The 23750-nt window shown below is 43.2% G+C and overlaps 1 protein-coding gene across 1 annotated transcript in view; it reads left to right on the top strand.

Moving 5' to 3' along the window:
• Positions 1 to 461: 461 nt before the first annotated feature.
• LOC121864975 (4-hydroxyphenylpyruvate dioxygenase-like) overlaps positions 462 to 23750 on the top strand; it is a 33148-nt gene continuing 9859 nt past the window's right edge. The window contains exons 1-4 of the mRNA XM_042364212.1: positions 462 to 529; positions 2322 to 2348; positions 14981 to 15043; positions 22536 to 22640. Of these exons, the coding sequence (XP_042220146.1) occupies positions 527 to 529; positions 2322 to 2348; positions 14981 to 15043; positions 22536 to 22640 (198 nt within the window). The 5' untranslated portion in view covers positions 462 to 526. The remainder of the gene's footprint in view (positions 530 to 2321; positions 2349 to 14980; positions 15044 to 22535; positions 22641 to 23750) is intronic.

Genomic DNA, 23750 nt, shown 5'->3' with positions numbered 1-23750 from the left:
ACACCTTCATCACCCGACCAATGGGAGTCGTGGTATGTGGCGGTGTATGACTCGCATCACTACAGTACATGTAGTTTGTTGATAAATCTCCAATATTTGTACAATATGGACGTATCACTTCTTAATTCTTGAAAATAATTAAAAAACATAAGTATTACAGTTGATAAATTTACAGAGAATACTGATATTACTGAAGATTAATATCTCAGTTCCACCAGGTATAAGCAAGCCTCCAAGGTACATCACGACTCAGGGCTGACAAGTTGATCAAGACCATATATTACGTATAATCGTCCACCAGTCTGTTGCAACCCTTCCTGCCAGTGTTATTGTATGAATACTGATCAAAATAGGGTGGTGAGGTCGCGGTGGTTGGTAACACTGGCGAGGTGGCCCTGAGCCTGCCTGAGGGAGCTGACCTGTTCAAGGGAGACGGCAGCTCATTGGGTGATCAGGAGTCATCGAGACCGCACCACAGCTCCTTGCACCACAACACCACAGCTCCTCGCACCACAACACCACCACCATGGTAAGATAATCATAACTTCTGCTTTAAGGAGACAGGAAACTAATATTTACACCCAATTCATAAGTGCAAAGTCAATCATTGAAACAAATTAGTTTTATTTCACACTACTGGGTTGGTCCTGCCTTGGTTAGTCATGTCTACACTACTGCTGGGCTGCCTTGGTTATATCACTCACTCTATACTGAAACTAAACTATCATTACATAGTTTCTTTACTTTATATTTATGTTAGTTTTAGGTAAGGATGGCTTAGCTGCGACAGGTTAACTTTATCCCTCCACTCCTGATCCCAAGTTATGTTATATCAAGTTCTAAGACTAACTTTAAACCTGTACTTCATAATATATTTGACATCAATATCGTATAACCTCTTGTAAAACATATCTACATATTATCTTTCCTTCCTCTTCTTCCTCCTCCACCCTTCCTCATCTTCCTCTTCCCCATCCACCTGTCCTCCTCCTCTGCCATCCTCTCCCTTTCTCCCCCCCCTTCGTCTTTTTTTAATTAGTATTTTAATTTTATTTTAATTGGTCATTATTTTTATGCTCACAATGCCTCGTGTTCGTGAGGCATACAACACAGTTCGTTCCAAGAATTGTGTTGCTGGCCACACCCGAGAGGCCTCAACACAGGTGGTCAGAAAAAATTTGCCCTCACCTCACCTCACCTCCTCCCCAATCCCCTTTCTCTCCTCTCCCTTTTCTTGCCTCTTCTCCATTTTCTCCCCCTTTTATCACCATCCTCTCCCTTTTCTCACCTCTCCTCTCCCTCTAACCTAACGCCCCAGGTAACGTTAGTGTGGTGAATCTTTAAGTAAAATAAGCTGGGCCACATTGTTCATGGGGCAACAGGAAGAAGAGTTTGTACGTGGTGTTGGTTTAATACGCTTTCCGCTCTAGTTCTGAGAGGTGACTGCACTTTTATACACGACATCGACTGTGTGGTAGTGGTGATGGTAGTAGTGGTGATTATGATTGTGGTAATGGTGGTAGTAGTGTTGGTGGTAGTAGTGTTGGTGGTAGTAGTGGTGATTGTGGTGGTAGTGGTGATAGTAGAAATCATCCTCATCAAAGGGTTAAAACATCGTCATCAAAGGGTTAAATCATCACCAGCCTAGTTATAAAAGGGTTGAAACACCATCAAAGGGTTAAATCATCATCAACAAAGGGTTAAATCATCGTCAAATGATTAAAACATCGTCAAAGGGTTAAATCATCATCATCAAAGAGTAGAAATTTACGTAAGAATATTAGCCAACACAATAGCATCATCACCCCAGCAGTCCTATGGGAGGTGTCCGCTGAAACTCCTTCACAATGACGGTGTTAAATGGTTGCCGTCTTATATAGCCGCTATTTGACCGTGAACACGTCTTCTAGCGGATATAATGAGCGGTATTTCCAAGTGGTTGAACCTGATCTTTTTCATAGTTTCTTTTTATATTTGTTAAAACTACTGTCGTACATACATGAGATGAGTGTTATTTAGTGTCACTGAAGTTTAGCCCCCCTAGCGAATTTCACTTTAAGACTAACCTAACCTATACTGATATGTGTTGGGGCTGTGAGAAGATGGATGACATCTTGGCTCTGAGGTATGAAGTACACCTCCCCTTCCCCCCACACTGACCCCCCTCTCCCCACCCTACTTTCACCACCCCACTCCCCCACCCCACCCTTCTCCCCACCACTGTCACTCCCTCTCCTCACAACACCCCCTCCCCATCCCACTCTCACTCCCCCTGATGTAAACGACGTTTATTAATGTTTTATTCTTCCTTTTCTTTACAGACAACCTACACGGACAAGGGACCACAGGTAAAATGAGAGAAATATAGATTTTGTGTGTGTGTGTGTGTGTGTGTGTGTGTGTGTGAAAGAGAGAGAGGTGGAGATGGTTCAAGTGTCCTAGCATGGATCAGAGACTTTCTGCATGATCGCAGGTACTGGTGTGGTGATTAATGGCACGAAATCGTCATGTGTACCCGTGACAAGCGGGGTACCACAGGGCAGCGTATTGGGTCCGTTGTTAGAATATAAGAACATAAGAATGGAGGAAACTGCAGCGGGCCTATTGGCCCATACTGGGCAGTCCCGTTTACACCCAACCCCTGTTGCTCATATAAGCATCCAACCTATGTTTGAAGCTATTCAGGGTATTCGAGTTAATGATGATATTTGGTAACTTGTTCCATTCATCCACTACTCTGTTTCCAAACCAGTGTTTACCTATTTCACGCCTAAATCTAAATTTGTCTAATTTAAAACCATTGTTACGAGTTCGCTCCTGGTTGGATAGTTTGAGTACCTTTGTAATGTCCCCTTTGTTTCGCCCTGCCTTCCACTTATACACCTCTATCAGGTCGCCCCTCGCTCTAATTAAGATGCTTTAACCTGTCTCTATACTCAAGGTTCCTAATGCCCGGGAATAGTCTTGTCATTCTCCTCTGAATTCTTTCCAAGGATTCTATATCCATTCTGTAATATGGTGACCAGAACTGAACTGCGTAATCCAGGTGTGGTCTCACAAGAGCAAGATACAGTTTTAGGATGACCTCGCTAGTCTTGTAACTAACACTCATTTGTATGAACCCAAGTACTTTATTAGCCTTGTTACGAGCAAAAACACATTGTTTACTTGGCTTAAGGTTCCTACTTATCATTACTCCTAAATCTCTCTCGCAGTCGGATTTCTCTATGGCATCATTGTTCATCTGGTATCTGATTTCCCTGTTTACATCTCCTATACTGAGTACTTTACATTTGTCCACGTTGAATTTCATCTGCCATTTTTCAGACCATTCGAAAAATTTGTTTAGATCTTCCTGTAGTTTTGCCGAGTCCTCGAATTTACTTATGTTGCTGTCTATGCCGATATCTATGTCGTTTATGTATATAATAAATAATAATGGTCCAAGTACTGAGCCTTGGGGAACTCCACTTGTGACGTTGCTCCAATGGGGACTTAGTGCCGTTAATGCTCACTCGCTGTTTCCTGTCCTGTAACCACGCCCTAATCCATTTAAGGATGTCACCTTTGATGCCATGAGCTTCTACCTTTCTAATTAGTCTTTCGTGGGGGACTCTGTCGAAGGCTTTGCTAAAGTCGAGATATACCACATCATAATTGTGCCCCTCGTCCACCGATTCGAAAACTGATGAAAAGAATGTTAATAGATTAGTTAGGCAAGAACGTCCGCATTCGGATTACTATTATAACAGGGAAGGGGCCGACAGCTCCTTCCCAGAGGGAGACTTCCCTCCCCAGCACCGAGTCTTCAACTAGCAGATTCCCCCATAGGAGACATAGTCCAGCAGCACCTGCAGCTTCCCCAGCAGCTGGGCCTCCCTCAGAGCGATCCATATCAGGATAGGTTAAAGAAACTAAACTTGCATTCCCTAGAAAGACGAAGAGTGCGGGGAGATATGATAGAAGTATTTAACCGGGTGAAAGGAATCAATAAAGGGGATATAGATAAGGCTCTTATAATATCCGAGCAGGATAGGACTCGGAGCAATGGATTTCAGTTGGATAAGTTTAGGTTTAGGAGGGAGATAGGAAGGAACTGGTTCACAAATAGGGTGGTGGACGAGTGGAACAAACTTAGCAACTTTGTAGTAAGTGCTGGAACGCTGGAAAGTTTTAAAAGGAGGCTGGATAGATTCATGGATGATAGAGAGTGGTAGTAACTCTCGACAGGAGCTGCCATGCACAGGCCAACCGGCCTATTGCAGACTCCTTATGTTCTTATGTTCTTACGGTGGGAAGTGTATCCATTTCATGTTTGTGTCCGAGAATAACTTCGATATAATGATTTATTAATTTATTAATGTGCCCATACCATTGAGTGAATAATAAATAGCTGTGCTTAGAATTGGTGTTTAGAAAATTCCCCCCAAGAATATACTACCAAATTTAAATAAATAATCGGCCACGCTACCAAATCTTCCTCACTTTACAATCCTACAACTTCTTCCCATATCATTATACGAGTTCTAGCATGTTATATTCCACTGCCAGACTCCCGCTGTTCGGTTTACAACTAACCCAGGGAAGTAGCGACACAACACGCCTCACCCGGCCTACAGTATAGGTGTCACAGCTATCTCCAACACATGAAACAACACAGGAGAAGTACTGTAGTAATTTAACACATCAGCCAGACTTACTGATTATTATCAATCCCCATTATCAATCCCTATCTCTGGGCTTTGGTAAAATCCCAACCACAGATAAACAAGTTACTTCAAGGTCTGACTTTTACTTTTTTACTTTTATCCTCTTCGCCACTGATCGGCTTGTTAGCCGCTTGGGCGATCGGTCACGACTCTTTTCCTTTATATTCTTCACCAAAAGGTCGGCTCGCTAGCCGCCCGGGCGATCGGTCACGTCTCTGTCACGCACTGTTGGCAAATACTGGGCATGCACCGGCTCCTGAATGTACCTGAACCCGCTCCAGTGTTGGTCAAGTCTTCTCTTGAAAGAGCTCACACTCGGTGCCGTCACAACACTTTCTGGTAGATTGTTCCAAGAGTTTACAACCCTCACTCCGAAAAAGTTTGCCCTCACGGTTTTCCGGACTTGCGGCTTCTTCAATCTTGAGCTGTGACCCCTTGTGGGGCGAGCGTCCGCCAGCTCCAAGTAAGGACACTCAACTGAGTAGTGCCCCCTGAGATGCTTATAAACCTCAACTAGGTCCCCCCTTGCCCGTCTGTAGTATAAGCTAGGCAAGTTCAGGCGCTCCAATCTCGCAGGGTAGCTGAGATGCCGAAGTGCAGGCACCAGCTTGGTGGCCCTCCTTTGAACATTTTCAACCAACTGACAGTCCCTAGCATATCTCGGGGACCAGATGGGGTGACAGTACTCCAGATGGGGAAGCACTTCACTCCTGAAGATCGTCACGAGGGACGGACCGTCTAGATATCTGAACGACCTTCTTATAAGACCCAATAATTTATTTGCCTGATTTACCTTCTTCTCACAATGGCCCGAGAACTTCAGCTCATTGTCAACATACACACCTAGGTCCTTCTCACACACAGTCTCAACTAGTACATTTTCTTCATCCCGTTGGGACATATGGTACGCCTCCTTACCGTTGGTACGCCCCAGGTGCATCCTCTTACACTTCGTGACATTGAATCTCAGCAGCCATTCCTTCGACCATTCCTGGAGCCCACAGAGGTCCTTCTGCAGCTCTTCACAGTCCGCTTGGTTCTTAATTTCCCGAAATAACTTGGCGTCATCGGCAAACATTTGTATGGAGGAGTGTACAACGTCAGGCATATCATTTATGAAACAAACAAACAACAGCGGGCCCAATACACTACCCTGCGGTACCCCACTTGTTACAGGTACAGATGACGATTTCGTGCCATTAATCACCACACATTGCTTGCGGTCATGTAGAAAGTCTTCTATCCACGCTAGGACATTTCCCCGAATTCCGTACCCTTCCAGTTTGATTTTCAGCCTTTCGTGGGGTACACTGTCGAAAGCCTTGGCAAAATCTAGGTAAATATTGTCGATATTACCACCCCGTTCTAGAATATGGGTCCAAATATCCAATACCTTGAGCAATTGTGTCAAGCAAGAGCGCCCCGGCATAAAACCGTGTTGGCAATCTTTTACAAGGTTGTTTCGTAGTAGATGTTCCATCGCTGCATCTCTGATAATACTCTCAAGTACTTTACATATTATGCTGGTCAGGCTCACCGGTCTATAGTTGTTCGTGGAGTGCCTATCGCCCTTCTTGAAGATAGGACTCACATAAGCCACTTTCCATTCACTGGGGACCATTTGTTCATCCAGGCATTTACAAAACAGAATCTTCAGGGGCTCTGCAAGCTCGTTGCACAGCTCCCTTAGCACTCTAGGATGCACCATGTCAGGTCCAGGACTCTTATGGACCTTTAGCCTGGACAGTTTATTTCTAATACCCTCTTCTGTGAACACAATGTGGGTCAGTGCTGTGTCGAACCGTCTGTCCTCAAACGCAGGAAGGTTAGTTGCATCCTCTCTTGTGAACACTGAGGAAAAGAAGCTGTTCAATGCCTCAGCTTTATCCTGGTCAGAATCTGCGTAACTACCATCTTCAAGCCTCAGGTCTGATACTCCTACTCGCGTTTTCAATTTCGACTTTGCATAGCGGTAAAACGCCTTTGGGTTTGACTTGACCTCGCGTGCAACCAGCCTTTGGAACTCCTTTTCAGCCCTCCTACACTCTATCTTTGCTTGGTTTCTGGCTCTTGCATACATCCTCCTGTCTTGCTCATCGTTTGACCCAACCCACGTCTTGAATTTCTGGGTTTTCTTCTTAATTTTGTCGACCGCCGCATGGTTCATGTGTAGGGATCCCCTCGTATTCCTAGAAGCACTGGGTTTGGTCTTGGGTATATATTTATCGATCAAATGGGTCATTTTACTAGTTATGATATTCAGCGTAGTGTCTGCGTTCTTGTACCTTAATAAGTCAGGCCAGTTGATACCCCTCATCTCTTCCCTCATCCCATTGTAATTTCCCTTGTAATATTTGCACCTTGGCCTGGCCTTATCTTGAACTAGGTAACAGTTAAATCTGAATGACAACACTGTATGGTGACTGGTGCCAACTGGGGCAAGGTGTTCCAGTTTGGCCACCATACCCTCCTCGTTTGTTATGATGAGGTCAAGTGGCTTGGGTGTTTGTTCCCCTCTGTAATGTGTCGGGTCTCTCACATGTTGGAACAGAAAATTATCTCTCAGAGTTTCTACAAAAAGAGTAGCAGGATTATTCAAGTCATTCGGGGTTGACTCGTTTCTCCAGTCGATGTCGCCATAGTTAAAGTCCCCCATGATAAGGAGGTGGCTGGGGTTGAGCATCGCCGCATTGTTTATTAAGGTTCTTAAGTTCCTTTGATTTAGTGGGCCACAGTTCGGGGATCTGTAGATACACCCGACGATAAGTAAGTCCCCTCCCTTTAATTTAATTTTACACCACTTGGACTCTTCAAAGACATCCTCTCCCTGTACCCTCGCCTGGCTGGCTCTAAGGTCTTGCCTAGCGTAGATAACCACACCCCTCCTGCAGGATTCTTGAGTTAGGTTCGTAAATGAGTCATATCCAGCAATACTGAACTCACATTCCTCTGGGTCGATTCTCCTGTTCTTGTACAACAGTTCTACAACTCCTACAATATCTGGTTGGTGTACTCTTAGTAGTGTTTCAAACTCCTCCCTCTTATCAAGGAACGTGTCGGTATTAGTGTACATGACATTCAAGCCAGAATTTGTTCTCGGTAACGTCTCTGCTCTTAGTAATAAACCCGCTCCACCCACATTCTCAGAAGCTGCAGCATTTGCTAAGTACACTGTATTTTGCAGGGTGTGGTTAAAAATTTCATTGTTTACACGGCGCTCGTTCCCTCCTGTCCGGTAGGCTGAGCTGGTGCCGCCTCCCGGGTGGGGGGTTGAGTGGGTGGAGGGTGCACTGCTGCCCCCTGGCCCTGTGTCGGCACACTTGTTTCCACTACCCTCCCCCTGAGTATAACCCATGTGCACCTGTCCCCGTTCCTTCTCGACTCCTCCCTCTTCTGCTTCAAGTCCAGCAGGAGCTTCTTGTGCTGTTCCCTCTGCATTACCGTGCGGTCTGGGTGAATAAATACATCTCGAAATGCCTCGCTCCTTGCTAAGTTTTTTGCCTGCCGGATAACTTGCCATTTTTCCTCCTCACTCCCTAGTGTGATCCTGAGGGGGCGAGGCTTAACCCCCTGCTTTTGTCCCAGTCTCCTCACATCCTGAGGGGTTGCTGGAATCTTCAGAACCTCTGTGCAAATATTTTGAAACAGCACCTTGTCGTGTGTTTCCTTACTCACAGTTCCCTCTGCCTGGCTCTCTGGGACTCCAAAAACTATTACATTGTTCCTGCGCTGGAGCCGTTCCTGGTGTTCCTCCTCTCCCCTAACAGTAGGTCCGTTAATTTTCATTTCTTCGACACACTTTTTCAGAGTCCCAATCTGCTGTAGAACCTGTACTGATTCTGCATTACTCTCCGCCCCCCCCACCCGTGGCCCTCCTAATACGTCCGCATAGCTCCTCTTAGCAACCACCTCCATTCTATTAGCTACTTCCTCAGTCTTAGCAAGGATCTCTTTCTCAACTTGCTCCAGTTTGTCAACCAGCAGGGCTCCTGCTTCATCTATTTTCGTCCCTAGAGAACTCGTTCCCTTATGGATTGCAATCGCTTCATTCACCTTGACTATGCAGCCAGGGCAATACCAGCAACAGCCATCAAGCTTTACGGCAGTTAGTAACTTCCTAAACGTTGCATTAGTTAGGCCTGCATCCTCCATATCCGACGTCTCCCTGCAGTAATCACATACCAAACTCATGGTTGTTGTTGTTGTGGGGGGGGGGGTGTAGACTGTGTATAGATCTACACCTATTTCAAAGAAAATAAAGAGAGAAAAAAGTACTTAGCTACTCTCTGTTGCCTATGGAGTTGTCGTCTGCGACTGCGTACACTGTATCTCCCTGTGAATGGTGTATTGTAGGCACAGTTTCAGTCCTTGACAAGCACACGTGTCTACCAATGTCAATACACCGGTATCTGTATATTTATTAGAGAGGCAGAACTCGGCCAGAATACACCAAGTAACGTAGGTCAATCAGTGTATAGGTGGTGAGGGAGGGAGCCAGCCACACCTGACCTTGAACACAGTAATAGCAACAAAACTGGTCCATCACCTCCTTGGCAGACAGCTTGTTATAACGTCACAGAGATTATTTCAACACTTGGCACCTCAACAGGGTAAGAGGGGGGCTATACTCTACTCTGCTCTATTATTGGCTGGTTGGGATCACAGAGACCTAACATACAGTATATGTTTGTGGAAGACTGTGTGTGTGTGCGTGTGTGTGTGTGTGTCAGTCATCTGGGCATGGTAACAACCCCTCTTCTTGATAATGAATCTCAATATCACTAAACTAAACGAATCCTTTATCGTCTATCTCATCACCCTCGCGTTTCACTATTCACATGCAATACCTTCCCGCCATATGTGTGTTGTTGTTTCACGTATAAACCCTGAGTCTCCGTTTTGTTTGTTTTCGTCAGTTTATATATCAACATTGTCAGCTGATCTCAAGGCTCTACATTCCTTGTATTAAAGAGGGAATGATTTAGTGATAAGTTTGTCTCAAGAGTCAACTTATAATCTGTCAGTCACTTGTTTTGTTTATTAGTAGTGTCTTGTTAGTCCCGGCCTCTGCAGTGTATAGGAACCACCTGAAGAATCTCCACCCCAGCTAACCTAACCTAATCAAACCAAACCAAACCTTACCTAAGCTAACCTCAAGACACATTATTACCTCCTTGTCTTTCTCTTCTTATAATCAAGACACAGGCCTGTTAGAACTGGGGCCTGTTAGAACTGGGGCCTGTTAGAACTGGGGCCTGTTAGAACTGAGGCCTATCAGAACTGGGGCCTGTTAGAACTGGTGACTGTTAGAAATGGAGCCTATCAGAACTGGGGCCTGTTAGAGCTGGTGCCAGTTAGAACTGGTCTGTTAGTGGTGACGAAATGAATTTGATATTGGTGTGAAGCGAAGAATAACGAAAATGATTCCGTGACTTAGAAACCTTCCATATCATGATATGTTAAAGAAACTAAACTTGCATTCCCTAGAAAGACGAAGAGTGCGGGGAGATATGATAGAAGTATTTAAGTGGGTGAAAGGAATCAATAAAGGAGATATAGATAAAGTTCTTATAATATCCAAGCAGGATAGGACTCGGAGCAATGGATTTAAGTTAGATAAGTTTAGGTTTAGGAGGGAGATAGGAAGGAACTGGTTCACAAATAGGGTGGTGGACGAGTGGAACAAGCTTAGCATCTTTGTAGTAAGGATAAATGCGTGAGAGAGAATGGAAAGAAGAGAGAAGATTTAAAAAGCTACCGACGTCATCATCAATACCATCCATCTACCATCACTACCACCATCACAATCATCATAAGAACATAAGAAAATAAGGAGTCTGCAATAGGCCGGTTGGCCTGTGCATGGCAGCTCCTGTCGAGAGTTACTACCACTCTCTATCATCCATGAATCTATCTAGCCTCCTTTTGAAACTTTCCAGAGTTCCCGCACTTACTACAAAGTTGCTAAGCTTGTTCCACTCGTCCACCACCCTATTTGTGAACCAGTTTCTTCCTATCTCCCTCCTAAACCTAAACTTATCCAACTTGAATCCGTTCCTCCGAGTCCTATCCTGCTCGGATATTATAAGAACTTTATCTATATCCCCTTTATTGATTCCTTTCACCCACTTACATACTTCTATCATATCTCCCCGCACTCTTAGTCTTTCTAGGGAATGCAAGTTAAGTTTCTTTAGCCTATCCTGATATGGAAAGTTTCTAAGTCCCGAAATCATTTTTGTCATTCTTCGCTGCACCGACTCTCGTGAATTTTTGTCCATTCTATAATAAGGGCACCAGAACTGAACCGCATAATCGAGGTGTGGCCTGACTAGCGCAAGATATAGTTGCAATAAGACCTCTGCACTCTTGTTACTTACACTTTAGATATAAAACCCAATACTCTGTTTGCCTTATTTCGAACATTAGCGCACTGTTTTCTAGGCCGTAGGTCCGGGCTTACAAGTACCCCTAGGTCTCTTTCACAAGTCGACTTCTCTAGGTTGATGTTGTTAAGGCTGTATACATTATAAATATTTGTTTTTCCAATATTAAGTACGCTGCACTTGCTGGTGTTGAATTTCATTTGCCATTTTTCAGACCACCCCTGCAGTTTATTTAGATCCTCCTGTAATGCATTTGCATCCTGCCCTGAATTAATTTGCCTCCCTATTTTGGTGTCATCCACAAACTTGCTTATGTCACTGCTGATCCCAGTATCTAGATCGTTTATGTAGATTATGAACAAGAGTGGGCCTAGTACTGACCCCTGGGGAACCCCACTGGTTACATGGCCCCACTCAGATTTAACACCATCTACGCTGACCCTCTGCATTCTATCGGTGAGCCATGATTTTATCCAATTTAAAACTTTCCCCTCGATGCTATGAGCCTTAATTTTTCTCAGAAGCCTCTGATGCGGTACTCTGTCAAATGCTTTGCTAAAGTCTAAGTAAATAACATCGTAATTTTCGTCATTATCTACTACCTCGAAGACTTTCCTAAAAAACGTTCGCAGATTTGTTAGACAAGATTTTCCCTTTGTAAACCCATGTTCAGTCGTAGATTAATTTGCTTTTCTCTAGATGCGATCGGATGCTATCTGCTATAATTGATTCAAGAAATTTCCCCACTACTGACGTCAAACTGATCGGCCGGTAATTTGACGCTGATGCTCTGTCTCCCTTTTTGAATATGGGTACTACATTTGCCTGTTTCCACAAGTCTGGCACAACTCCAGTGTCTAATGATTTTGTAAATAAGTTTACGAGGGGTCCACTAATCTGTTCCCTATACACTCTTTCAAGACTAGAGGGAAAATTTCATCCGGCCCTGGGGATTTTGTTTTCTTTAGTTTATTTATCTTCTTAAGAACATCCTCTTTTCTGATAGTGACATTCTTTAATTTCTCTTCTTCCTTTCCCTTAAATATCAGTTCCACCTCTGGAATTTTATCGCAAATTTCTTCTGTGAAAACTGATAAGAAGTAGCTGTTCAATGCTTTGCTTATTTCTTCACTGCCATTTATCACTTCTCCCCTCCCTGACTTTAAAGGCCCAACTTTGTCCTTGACCTTTGTCCTATATACCTGGAAAAATCCCTTGGGATTCGCCTTGGATTCTCTTGCTATTTTGATTTCATAGTCTCTTTGCTTTCCTTACATCACTATCACCACCACCAGGTTGAAATACGATGTAACATAATATACCGTACTCCACTTTCTGAAATGTTATTATGATGTATTGGTAAATATGTCTTGTAAAGCACAGTGTCGTCCGGGCCAGGGTTGGAAAAAATCATGATTTAAAAAAAAATAATAATAAATTGATTTATTTGATTTAAATCGGATTTTTTTATTTAAATCAATTTTTTTATTTTTTTACTAATTGCAATAAAATAGTATTTTTAAACCCCCAAAAAACAGTATTTTTCAACCAAAGCTTATTCAGGATAATAAACAGAAAATTGGCATTAAGATATTTGTGCAGTAGATGTACCAATGGAATTTAACACAATAATATTCTTTTTGTAAAATAAAAGAAAACTGGTAACATATCTTACATTTGAGTGCACAAATCCAAACATAATAATGAAATTTAACATAAATGCTCTTATAGGATTACAGTGTTTCAAAAATTAATAACTTAACTTCTTCAAGTCAACAGAATAATATTCTCATTTTGTAAAAAAAATAATACTGGTAACAAGTTTATTTTCTTACATTTGTAGGATTATAGTGTAATAAGAATTACCGGTAATAACTTCAAGTCAACACAATATTCTCATTTTGTAAACCACAAAAATAGTTCAAAACATTTTAATTAGCTTAGTTGAACATTGAAATACTTAAGTACTGTGACAAGCTTAGATGACTTTTCCTGTCCTGGGCGATTTCTTACCATTGAGTGTACAAATCCATATGTGGAAAAAATTCTCTCAACCCCTGCTGATGATGCAACAGCTGTAAATAATTGCCTAGGACCATCCATTACATTTTCTGTCATCATTGGCAAAATACTGCTACCAAGCAAGGGATGAGAGAGATTTTACAACATCTTTACCAAAATAGACCTCTTTAAATGGTGCACTTCTTCCATGGAAGGACATTAATGTTGAAAGGAATGTGGAAGAGACTCGCACACATACTGTTCTGCAATGTCTCGCTGCTCAGGAGTCAGATGTCTGCCCTGACACCTTGGATCTATCACATTAGCTAGAAAATGGGCAGGTGTCAATGCTACTTTGATTCTTTTTCAAAATTATCCATATCCTTCTTATCTGTTAAATACTCCTTAATATCAGTTTTCAGTTTTACCCAGATTTCTACAGCATCACTTAATAGGGTATGTTCTCTCTGGACACAGTCCAATGCCACAGCAATAGGCTTAAGTCTCTCTAAATAGACTTCTGCAGTTCTTTTTAATGCCTTATCCTTAACTTTCCTTTCAATTGTCTTATCAATGTCTTCAATATTTTTTTTGCACACTTTGACAAGGGTCTCCCAGTTCTTTAAATAAGATTCAATAGATTCTGTCACTGTGTTCCATCGTGTGTCTGATGGCATTACTAGCATAGTTCCTCCTGCTCTTCTATACAAAGATCCTGGGATGTGATGATTTCTGAAGTACTTAATGATTTCAGTAATGTGCTCCTTAATGTTCTTGATTTGCAGGTCTTGTGAAAGCAAATTTAACAGGTGTGCAGAGCAACCATATGTTATAATGGATTTATCTTGTCCGAATTCACTTCTCATTTTTGCCATATTAGCAGCATTATCTGTTACACAGCTTCTTACTGTGCATCCAAATTTGTCTTCACACTTTTTTGTAGCACATTCAGCTAATTTCAACAGATATTCAGCTGTGTGTCTTGATTCTGTGTCTATAGAGTCAACAAGATAAATACGGTTGTCCGCTGTTAAAGTTATACATACTATAGGCTCATTATGGACATTACTCCATCCATCCATGGCCATGCAAACTGTTTTCCCACTAAGTTCTTCTGAATAATTCTTAATCACTGAATAGTAGGCTTGATCCAAAAGAGACCCTCCAATTTGATGTCTATTAGGTGGAACATATCCTGGTCCTAGCATTTTAATCATCTTGATAAACTCTTCGTGCTCCACTGTTCGGAAGGGTCAATTTGTTGCATATATATAATAAGCAACTTGCTGATCCAAAGTGACTTTTTCAGACTTAGTAGTTTTTATCACAAAACCAGTTATGCTTCTTTGATCAGAAATAATACTTATGTTGTTTAAAAAGAACATGCTAATTACTAAGTAATAAAAATAAAATATCTGAATATGTATAGCCTAGTGCCTACAGCCTGTTCACTCTAGCTTTGCAAAAATTTACAGCCCCTTGCTCCTTATTGACTGATACATAATGCCGGGAGAAGAGAATACTACAGTTCTTCTGAATTTCAATAGTATTTATTATCTTAGTTAACAATATATTTCATGTAAATATATACATTAATAATGAGACCTTACGATATGAACGAAGTTTCGCAAAACTGGAGAGAACAGACTATAGTACAGTACATAATTCTGTAAATCCAAATAATGTTATTAGCCTGCTGCATTGCATATACTTTTCAATCATGTAGAATAAAAAGAGAAAACAGTTAGTAGTAAAAAAATCATTTTGATTGAAATCATGATTTTTTTACTGATTTAAATCGATTTAAATCATGTGATTTAAATCATTTTATTTAAATCATAACAACCCTGGTCATCCCTGACTAACTCTGTCTTCTGCCCACAGCCGGATTCTGGCAAGTTTCTGCATTTTGACCACCTCACATTCTGGGTGGGCAATGCTAAGCAGGTAAGTCCACTAGAGTTGTTTTTATGCGTGTGTGTGTGTGTGTGTCAGTCAGTGAACAACATACGTGACTGGACACTTTGCACGAGCTCCCCACGGGTAAGCACGCACGTCACTGTCGAGATTATAAACCAAATTTAAATGACTGAAATATGAAAACATATACTGTATATACTTATTTCTACGTATACGGAGAGCTACACCTAACTATAGTTGTCCACCGAGCTGTTAGAATTTCAGATGTTAATTTTTTCCTTGTAATGCTGCTGCGTAGTGAGTGAGGGAGGGAACCTAACCCCATCACCCGCTACATCCGCATTATTATTAGTAGGTACTTGTTCACCCAGCTGTAAATGGGTACGTAAGTTTACAAGTTGTAGAAGTGAAGGCTGTCGAGTGTAGTACCGGCCATGCTGCCTCACACTATCCTTAAAGGGCAGTCATGTCTATCGGACTTAATCACCGTCACTTGTCCTTAAAGGTGATGGTAGTCGTCCCATCACTCTCCACTAGTGTGTGTTGTGTTGGGATTGTTTAAATTTTCGAGTGCTGAAGGTATCCCGGTAGACAGGTGGCATGTAAGTTACTTCCTTTCACTCAGAAGATGTGTTTGAGAGAGAAATTAAACAGGGTGATTACACCTGTAGCAACAACAGACCACTGTCTGCTTGTCTTTGATCTTCAAAATAAACAACGAGTGAAACCATAACTTGGTGTGTGAGTGTTGTCCTCCTGGTGCAGCTCAACACACCCACCTGGGACAATAAGTACTGTGCTGTGGGCGTCTCTATCCACCTGATCACCAGCCCACCTGGGAATTTGTGGGCGTGGCCTACTTTACCATTCTATAATGAAAAGTCATCACAACAACTTCTTGCAGCTCATAAACAGTTACCCCGTTATTAAATCATGTAGTGTGTGTAACACCGCACATGTGTGGCGCACAACATTGTTTCTTCAGTGTGCAGTGAAAAGACTGGCGGTGTGGCCACAAGGTAAGACCAATAGCTAGACAACAAACGTCACTTGAAGAAAGCATCCCTCAGCCAAAAAGATTTATCGGGCTGATAAGGAAACAGTCTCAGCTGACTAAACACGGCCATATTTCATCTTCAGACTACTGTAGGTCAGGGATTTTGCGGATGTCCTAAAACAGGTTATATTTTAAGAGTCTCCCTCGCTAAAAATATTCACTTATCCGCACGCAGACATGGATCAACCTAGACTCACGTGAGTTACCGGTCGAATACCAAATTGCGGGTTACAAACTGTTCCATACCGATAGGCAGACCAGGAAAGGAGGCGGAGTAGCAATCTATGTTAGGGATAATCTGAAGTGTGAAATAAATAAGGAAATAAAAACCGAGCGGAATACAGAAACAATTTGGATAGAATTAATCGACGGTAGGGAAAAATTAATCACAGGTGTAATTTATAGACCTCCCAATCTTGATAGTCAATGAGCGACTTCTCTGGGATGAAATGCGCAGGGCTTCCATACACAACAAAGTCTGCATAGTAGGCGACTTCAACCTTGGCCAAATAGATTGGACTGACCTTACAGGTAACTCAGAATCAGAGGATTTTCTCGAAACGATCCAGGACTGTTTTCTAAGTCAATATATAACCGAACCCACCCGGGGTAATAATATACTCGATTTAGTTCTGTCAAACAGAGAAAACCTCATTAGCAATGTCGAGGTAGGGAACGAACTTGCAATCAGCGATCACAAAAAAATTAGATTCCAGTTAGATTTTCAGGGCAGACGTAAGGAAAATTCCACTGAAGTACCAGATTCCAGAAGGGCAAACTTTGACAGTTTAAAGAGGCAGCTGAGAGAGGGGGTGTCGCACTTGGCCGTGAACCTGACAGATGACACCGACCTGATAACGAGATCTGAGATTGCCGAGTCCAACGACAATTTAAATAATGAGTTACTTAATGCACAAAGGCAGAACATACCATACAAAAAACTCAGATCAGACAACAATGACCCTAAGTGGATAAATAATTATTTAAAGAACATCATTGGCCAAAGGAAGGCTATAGGTAGAAGGATAAATCGTGGCGAAATTTACCTCCGGGATTATTATAGGGTATTGGCGAGTAGGGTTAAAACCAAGATAAGGAAAGCCAAGAGGAATAATGAGGTAAGGATAGCTAGGGAGGCAAAGACAATCCCCAAAGGATTCTACCAAATGTATCCAACTAAAACACGAGAAAAGATTGGACCAATACGGTCGGATACCGGCGAGCTCACTGATAACGACAGAGAAATGAGCAATAATTTGAATACATATTTTTCAACAGTTTTCACCACCGAAAATTTAAACATTATACCCGGGGCACCGACTCTATTCAGAGATAGTGAAGAAAACAAATTAAGCGAGATAGTAGTGACTAGTAACGATGTTAGTAAGCAAATAGACAAACTAAAGCCTAATAAGTCACCTGGTCCCGATGAGATATTTGCCAGAGTATTAAAGGAATGTAAGGAAGAGCTTAGTGTGCCCTTAGCAAAGTTGTTTAACATGTCCTTAAAAACAGGTGTAGTACCAGACTCCTGGAGGATAGCGAATGTAATACCGATTTTCAAGAAGGGGGATAGATCACTATCCTCTAACTACCGCCCAATCAGTCTAACATCAATAGTAGGCAAATTACTGGAAGCAATCACTTCAAACTCTATTCGAAATCACCTGGAGAAGCACAGATTGATCAATGATACCCAGCATGGCTTCACAAGCGGACGTTCGTGTCTAATTAATCTATTAACATTCTTTTCATCAGTTTTCGAATCGGTGGACGAGGGGCACAATTATGATGTGGTATATCTCGACTTTAGCAAAGCCTTCGACAGAGTCCCCCACGAAAGACTAATTAGAAAGGTAGAAGCACATGGCATCAAAGGTAATATCCTTAAATGGATTAGGGCGTGGTTACAGGACAGGAAACAGCGAGTGAGCATTAATGGCACTAAGTCCCATTGGAGCAACGTCACAAGTGGAGTTCCCCAAGGCTCAGTACTTGGACCATTATTATTTATTATATACATAAATGACATAGATATCAGCATAGACAGCAACATAAGCAAATTTGCTGATGACACTAAAATAGGACGTGTTATTAAATCTGACGAGGACTTCGTAAAACTACAGGAAGATCTAAACAAATTTTTCGAATGGTCCGAAAAATGGCATATGAAATTCAACGTGGACAAATGTAAAGTACTCAGTATAGGAGATGTAAACAGGGAAACCAGATACCAGATGAACAACGATGCCATAGAGAAATCCGACTGCGAGAGAGATTTAGGAGTACAGTAATGATAAGTAGGAACCTTAAGCCGAGTAAACAATGTGTTTTTGCTCGTAACAAGGCTAATAAAGTCCTTGGGTTCATACAAAGGAGTGTTAGTTACAAGACTAGCGAGGTCATCCGAAAACTGTATCTTGCTCTTGTGAGACCACACCTGGATTATGCAGTTCAGTTCTGGTCACCGTATTACAGAATGGATATAGAATCCTTGGAAAGAATTCAGAGGAGAATGACAAGACTAATCCCGGGCATTAGGAACCTTGAGTATAGAGACAGGTTAAAGCATCTTAATTTGCACTCCCTTGAGATACGCAGAGCGAGGGGCGACCTGATAGAGGTGTTTAAGTGGAAGGCAGGGCTAAACAAAGGGGACATTACAAAGGTACTCAAACTATCCAACCAGGAGCGAACTCGTAACAATGGTTTTAAATTAGACAAATTTAGATTTAGGCGTGAAATAGGTAAACACTGGTTTGGAAACAGAGTGGTGGATGAATGGAACAAGTTACCAAATATCATCATTAAGTCGAATACGCTGAGTAGCTTCAAACATAGGTTGGATGCTTATATGAGCAATAGGGGTTGGGTGTAAACGGGACTGCCCAGTCTGGGCCAATAGGCCCGCTGCAGTTTCCTCCATTCTTATTTTCTTATGGAACCTTTATCACCCAACAGTGTCACCCTCCACGTGTGTTGCATCATCTGGGAGGTGTGGGAGTGGCATCATTGTTCTCAGTTTCGTGCAGTCATTCTCCATCCTGAATATGAATGAACAAACAAACCAATACATATCGAAGTGAGTGAATCAAATGCGCGCTCATGTCTCCAGTAACCCAGCGATATTTTAGACTTGGCCTGTGCCGCAGCTTGAGTTAAGGGCGAGGATAACGGAAGAGCCTCAAAAGAAGGTGTTCTTGTTGTACAGTGTGAGGGCGAATGGGCAGGAGACAAGTGGTGGCAGGAGCAGCAACACGTAGTGGACTCAGTCACCTTGGTGTGCTGCCTGCTGGCCCCACCACACTGCCTAGTAACATCTATTGTAGTCATGTGCGCCCCAGCCCTGTTGGACCCCAATCTGGATGAGTCTCGATCTTAATGCTTAGGTTAGGTTGGGTTCGAGATCTATCAAGACTGGGGCTCATATGTCTTCCAACCGCACAAGTACAGTACCTCTTAATCATATCAGTTATAATAATTGTTCTTCAGCGAAATGGAAATATTGATGAACTTGTAGACAAGAAGTCCAGAGACTGAAGGTGTAGTAAATGTTGGACAGTGACCAAGGTACCACCTGGACCAACGCGTGTGTGTTACAGAGAACTACCTGATCACTGCTTCCCTTAGGACAGATGTATCAAACTGACTCGTCTAAAATACCGTCGGGTACAGCAGTGAGGCGACCGTACCTAACGGTCTCTCTCCTCAGTTACGGGACAAAAACTCACATATTTGAGAATCCAGAGAGGTTACTGGTGGCGGAGGCCGCTAGTGCCACAACCTTATACATTATAGGGCGTATTAGCCGTGTGAGAGGAGGGACAGTGGGGTGACAGGGAGAGTGGGAGTGAGTGAGAGGAAGGAAGGCTGGGAGTGAGTGAGAGGAAGGAAGGCTGGGAGTGAATGAGAGGAAGGAAGCCTGGGAGTGAGAGGAAGGGAGGCGAAGATGGTTTTCAAATTTATCGTGGATACTTTACCCCAAACCCTCAGCTCTTGTGGGTCACGATAAATAAATTGTGAACCATCCCAATTTCTTACTACCTATGTATACAATGTCTCGCGCGTTACCATGATGGAATGCTTAACTTATCAGTGTAGTGTGGATGGTTAGGTTAGGTTAAAGTACAGTAGGGTAGGGTATTAAAGGTAAGGTAGGTTAGGGTACAATAGGATAGGTTAGGGATAGTGTAAATAGGGACTCTGTACGTGAGTGACTTAACAGTTCTGAAGATAAATGGAGCAGTGCCTGGGGCCTCCCTACCCTACCACCACCACAACTACTACTACCACCACCACAACTACTGCTACCACGACAACTACTGCTACCACCACAGCTACTACTACACTATTACCACAACTAATACTACTACCACCACCACAACTACTGCTACCACGACAACTACTACTACACTATTACCACTACTACTGCTACCACCACTTTTTTTTAACGTGGCCTCCAGCCTCCCCCAATAGCCACACCTTCGCCACCATTTAATTACCTTAATATTAAATATCGTAATACATATGTAGCTATCCTATCTGTGTTAAATTAGTTGAGCCGCAGATCTTTGCGGCATTCAGTGACAGTAGCCTCATAGTCGATATCTGCTACCACCACAATTATTGCTACCGCCACCCCTACTACTAACACCACTATCACAACTACTACTAGTACCATTACCACCACTACTACCACCTTCACCACCAGCCTCCATCATTCACACTCTGAACTAAACTTTCGTCCACGTCTCCAATTACTGTACCATTACAAATAACAGACAACTACCGCATCACCTTACTTCCATAATATATAAATTCCTCTGATATTATACCGATATATCACTAAATATTACAACACAAATGTTTTTTTTCATCGTTAAGTAATATACGAGTGTTAATGTTGCTTGTTGTTATCCGGTATACAGTGTGAGCGCCGCCATGAAGGGAGTCTGGTGGTGGATGTGGTCAGGCGAGGTCGCTTAAGCTAACAAGAAACAGGTTTAGGTGGTGCTGGAGGCGAGCTTGGCAGAGTTGTGGGGTATGGGGTTGTTTGGTTCACACTCAGGATGGGATGGAGAAAGGAAACTCACAATGTGCTCTCATGTATACATGTTGTATTGGATGTACAATGCAGCTTGGTGCTGGGAAGGCAGCATGGTTACAAGCGTGATGTAGAGAAAGCTGGTTGGTGAGGGGGCTCAGAGGAGGACAGCTTGTGGGTTGCCATGCTCGCCGGCGGGAGCGAGGACCGCCAGGCAGGCGGAGGAGGAGGAGGAGGTGTTGCTGGCTGGTTGGTGTAGGTAAAAAGAGAGAGATAACCACGAGGTCAGGTCTTAAATAGCGGGGGGATAGGCGTGGCTTAGTAGTTGACCTCCGTGATGTATGGCGGCGCTGGTTGACCCAGACCACGAGGCATACACTGGAGAATTCGTGGGGGTCGGCTACTCAGCGACAAACAGCGTTTGTAGGGGAGAAATCCACTACAGAGTCTCTTACTTAACATAAACCAGGGACTTTCTGGCTGTTGCCACGATTCACTCTACTTTAATTTATCCTTTTAATCGTCCATTTGTCTGTTTACTTTTAGGTCGGGGTACGAATATCAAATAAGCCTTTAGGTATATAAAGACTGAAGGAGGTGAATGATGGGGTAGAGAAGAGAAGGGGAGCACAGCATATATAAACTTTGAAATTAATTATTTTACATCATGACGTGACATCCATAGTCCAGTGTCAATAGGTGAAGTTTACGGTTGTAGGACATTTGGCCCACGACCCAAGATGTTTGGTCCACGGGCTGTATGTAGGGTGGACGTTTAGGCCATGGGATTTATTTACGCCTAATGATGGCTTCTTATTCAAGTACTTAGACTCAAGCCTCAGTATGAGGCTGATGAAGACTTCCTGCTCCCACAAGAAGTTATAGAAGGTATACAGTGTCTCCATTCTACCGTACCAGATGAGGCAGCAGCACTAATTGAGTACTTCAATGCCACATTTGTCTCTGGACAGTTACGACACAGTGATGAGCCTGGAGTCATCATCCCTGTCCACCTGTGCCGCACGCCACCAGTGTTCCCACCTGAGAAGTGGAACATGTTCCTGGTCAGCCTTGACAACACAGAAACAACATTTGCCAAGAGTGGAATAATAAGTTTACCAACCTTATGGATCTTGGTAGTCCCACAGTCTGTAAACTTATTGAGTGTCTTCAATAAGCCTCAATCTTCGTGGAGAACAACCAAATATTTAAATAAATTATATTGAATTTAATCGATTTTGTATTTCTTATGATTAATTTGACCCATGGCCCAAATGACCTAATCACCACGGCTCACACGTCCGGGGCCTTGGCCCATGGCCCAAACGTCCGTCCATCAAAGTTTACCAGTGTAGTGGACAATCTTACTGTGTGTGTGTACCATCCAGCAGTAACCCAGTACCCCCTCTCTCCCTCAGGCAGCCAGTTACTACACCACAAGGATGGGCTTCGAACGTTACGCCTATAAAGGTCTCGAGACTGGTTCAAGAGACGTCTGCTACCACGTCATCAAGCAAAACAAGGTACGTCAATACCTACCACAATGTCAGGTAGAACAAGGTACACCACCATGTACCACACTGTCAGGCAGAACAAGGTACACCACCATCTACCACACTCAGGCAGAACAAAGTACGTCACCATCTACCACACTCAGACAGAACAAGGTACGTCACCATCTACCACACTGTCAGGTAGAACAAAGTACGTCACCATCTACCACACTCAGGTAGAACAAGGTACGTCACCATCTACCACACTCAGGCAGGACAAGGTACGTCACCATCTACCACACTCAGGCAGAACAAAGTACGTCACCATCTACCACACTCAGGTAGAACAAGGTACGTCACCATCTACCACACTCAGGTAGAACAAGGTACGTCACCATCTACCACACTCAGGCAGAACAGGGTACGTCACCATCTACCACACTCAGGCAGGACAAGGTACGTCACCATCTACCACACTCAGGTAACAAGGTACGTCACCATCTACCACACTCAGTACGGTACGTCACCATCTACCACACACAGGCAGGACAAGGTACGTCATCTACACACTCAGGTAGAACCGTCACCATCTACCACTCAGGTAGAACAAGGTACGTCACCATCTACCACACTGAGGTACGGTCACCATCAGTACACCATCTACCACACTCAGGTAGAACAAGGTACGTCACCATCTACCACACTCAGGCAGGACAAGGTACGTCACCATCTACCACACTCAGGTAGAACAAGGTACGTCACCATCTACCACACTCAGGTAGAACAAGGTACGTCACCATCTACCACACTCAGGTAGAACAAGGTACGTCACCATCTACCACACTCAGGCAGGACAAGGTACGTCACCATCTACCACACTCAGGTAGAACAAGGTACGTCACCATCTACCACACTCAGGCAGGACAAGGTACGTCACCATCTACCACACTCAGGTCTTAAGGTACGTCACCATCTACCACACTCAGGCAGGACAAAAGTACGTCACCATCTACCACACTCCGGGTAGAGAACAAGGTACGTCACATCTACCACCTCCAGACAGGACAAGGTACGTCACCATCTACCACCTCTAGAACACGTCACTACCACACTGTCAGGCAGAACAAGGTACGTCACCAT

The sequence above is a fragment of the Homarus americanus genome, unplaced genomic scaffold (genome assembly GCF_018991925.1).
Source record: "Homarus americanus isolate GMGI-L3 unplaced genomic scaffold, GMGI_Hamer_2.0 scaffold2539, whole genome shotgun sequence".
Taxonomy (NCBI): domain Eukaryota; kingdom Metazoa; phylum Arthropoda; class Malacostraca; order Decapoda; family Nephropidae; genus Homarus; species Homarus americanus.
This window is presented reverse-complemented; position numbering and strand designations above follow the sequence as displayed.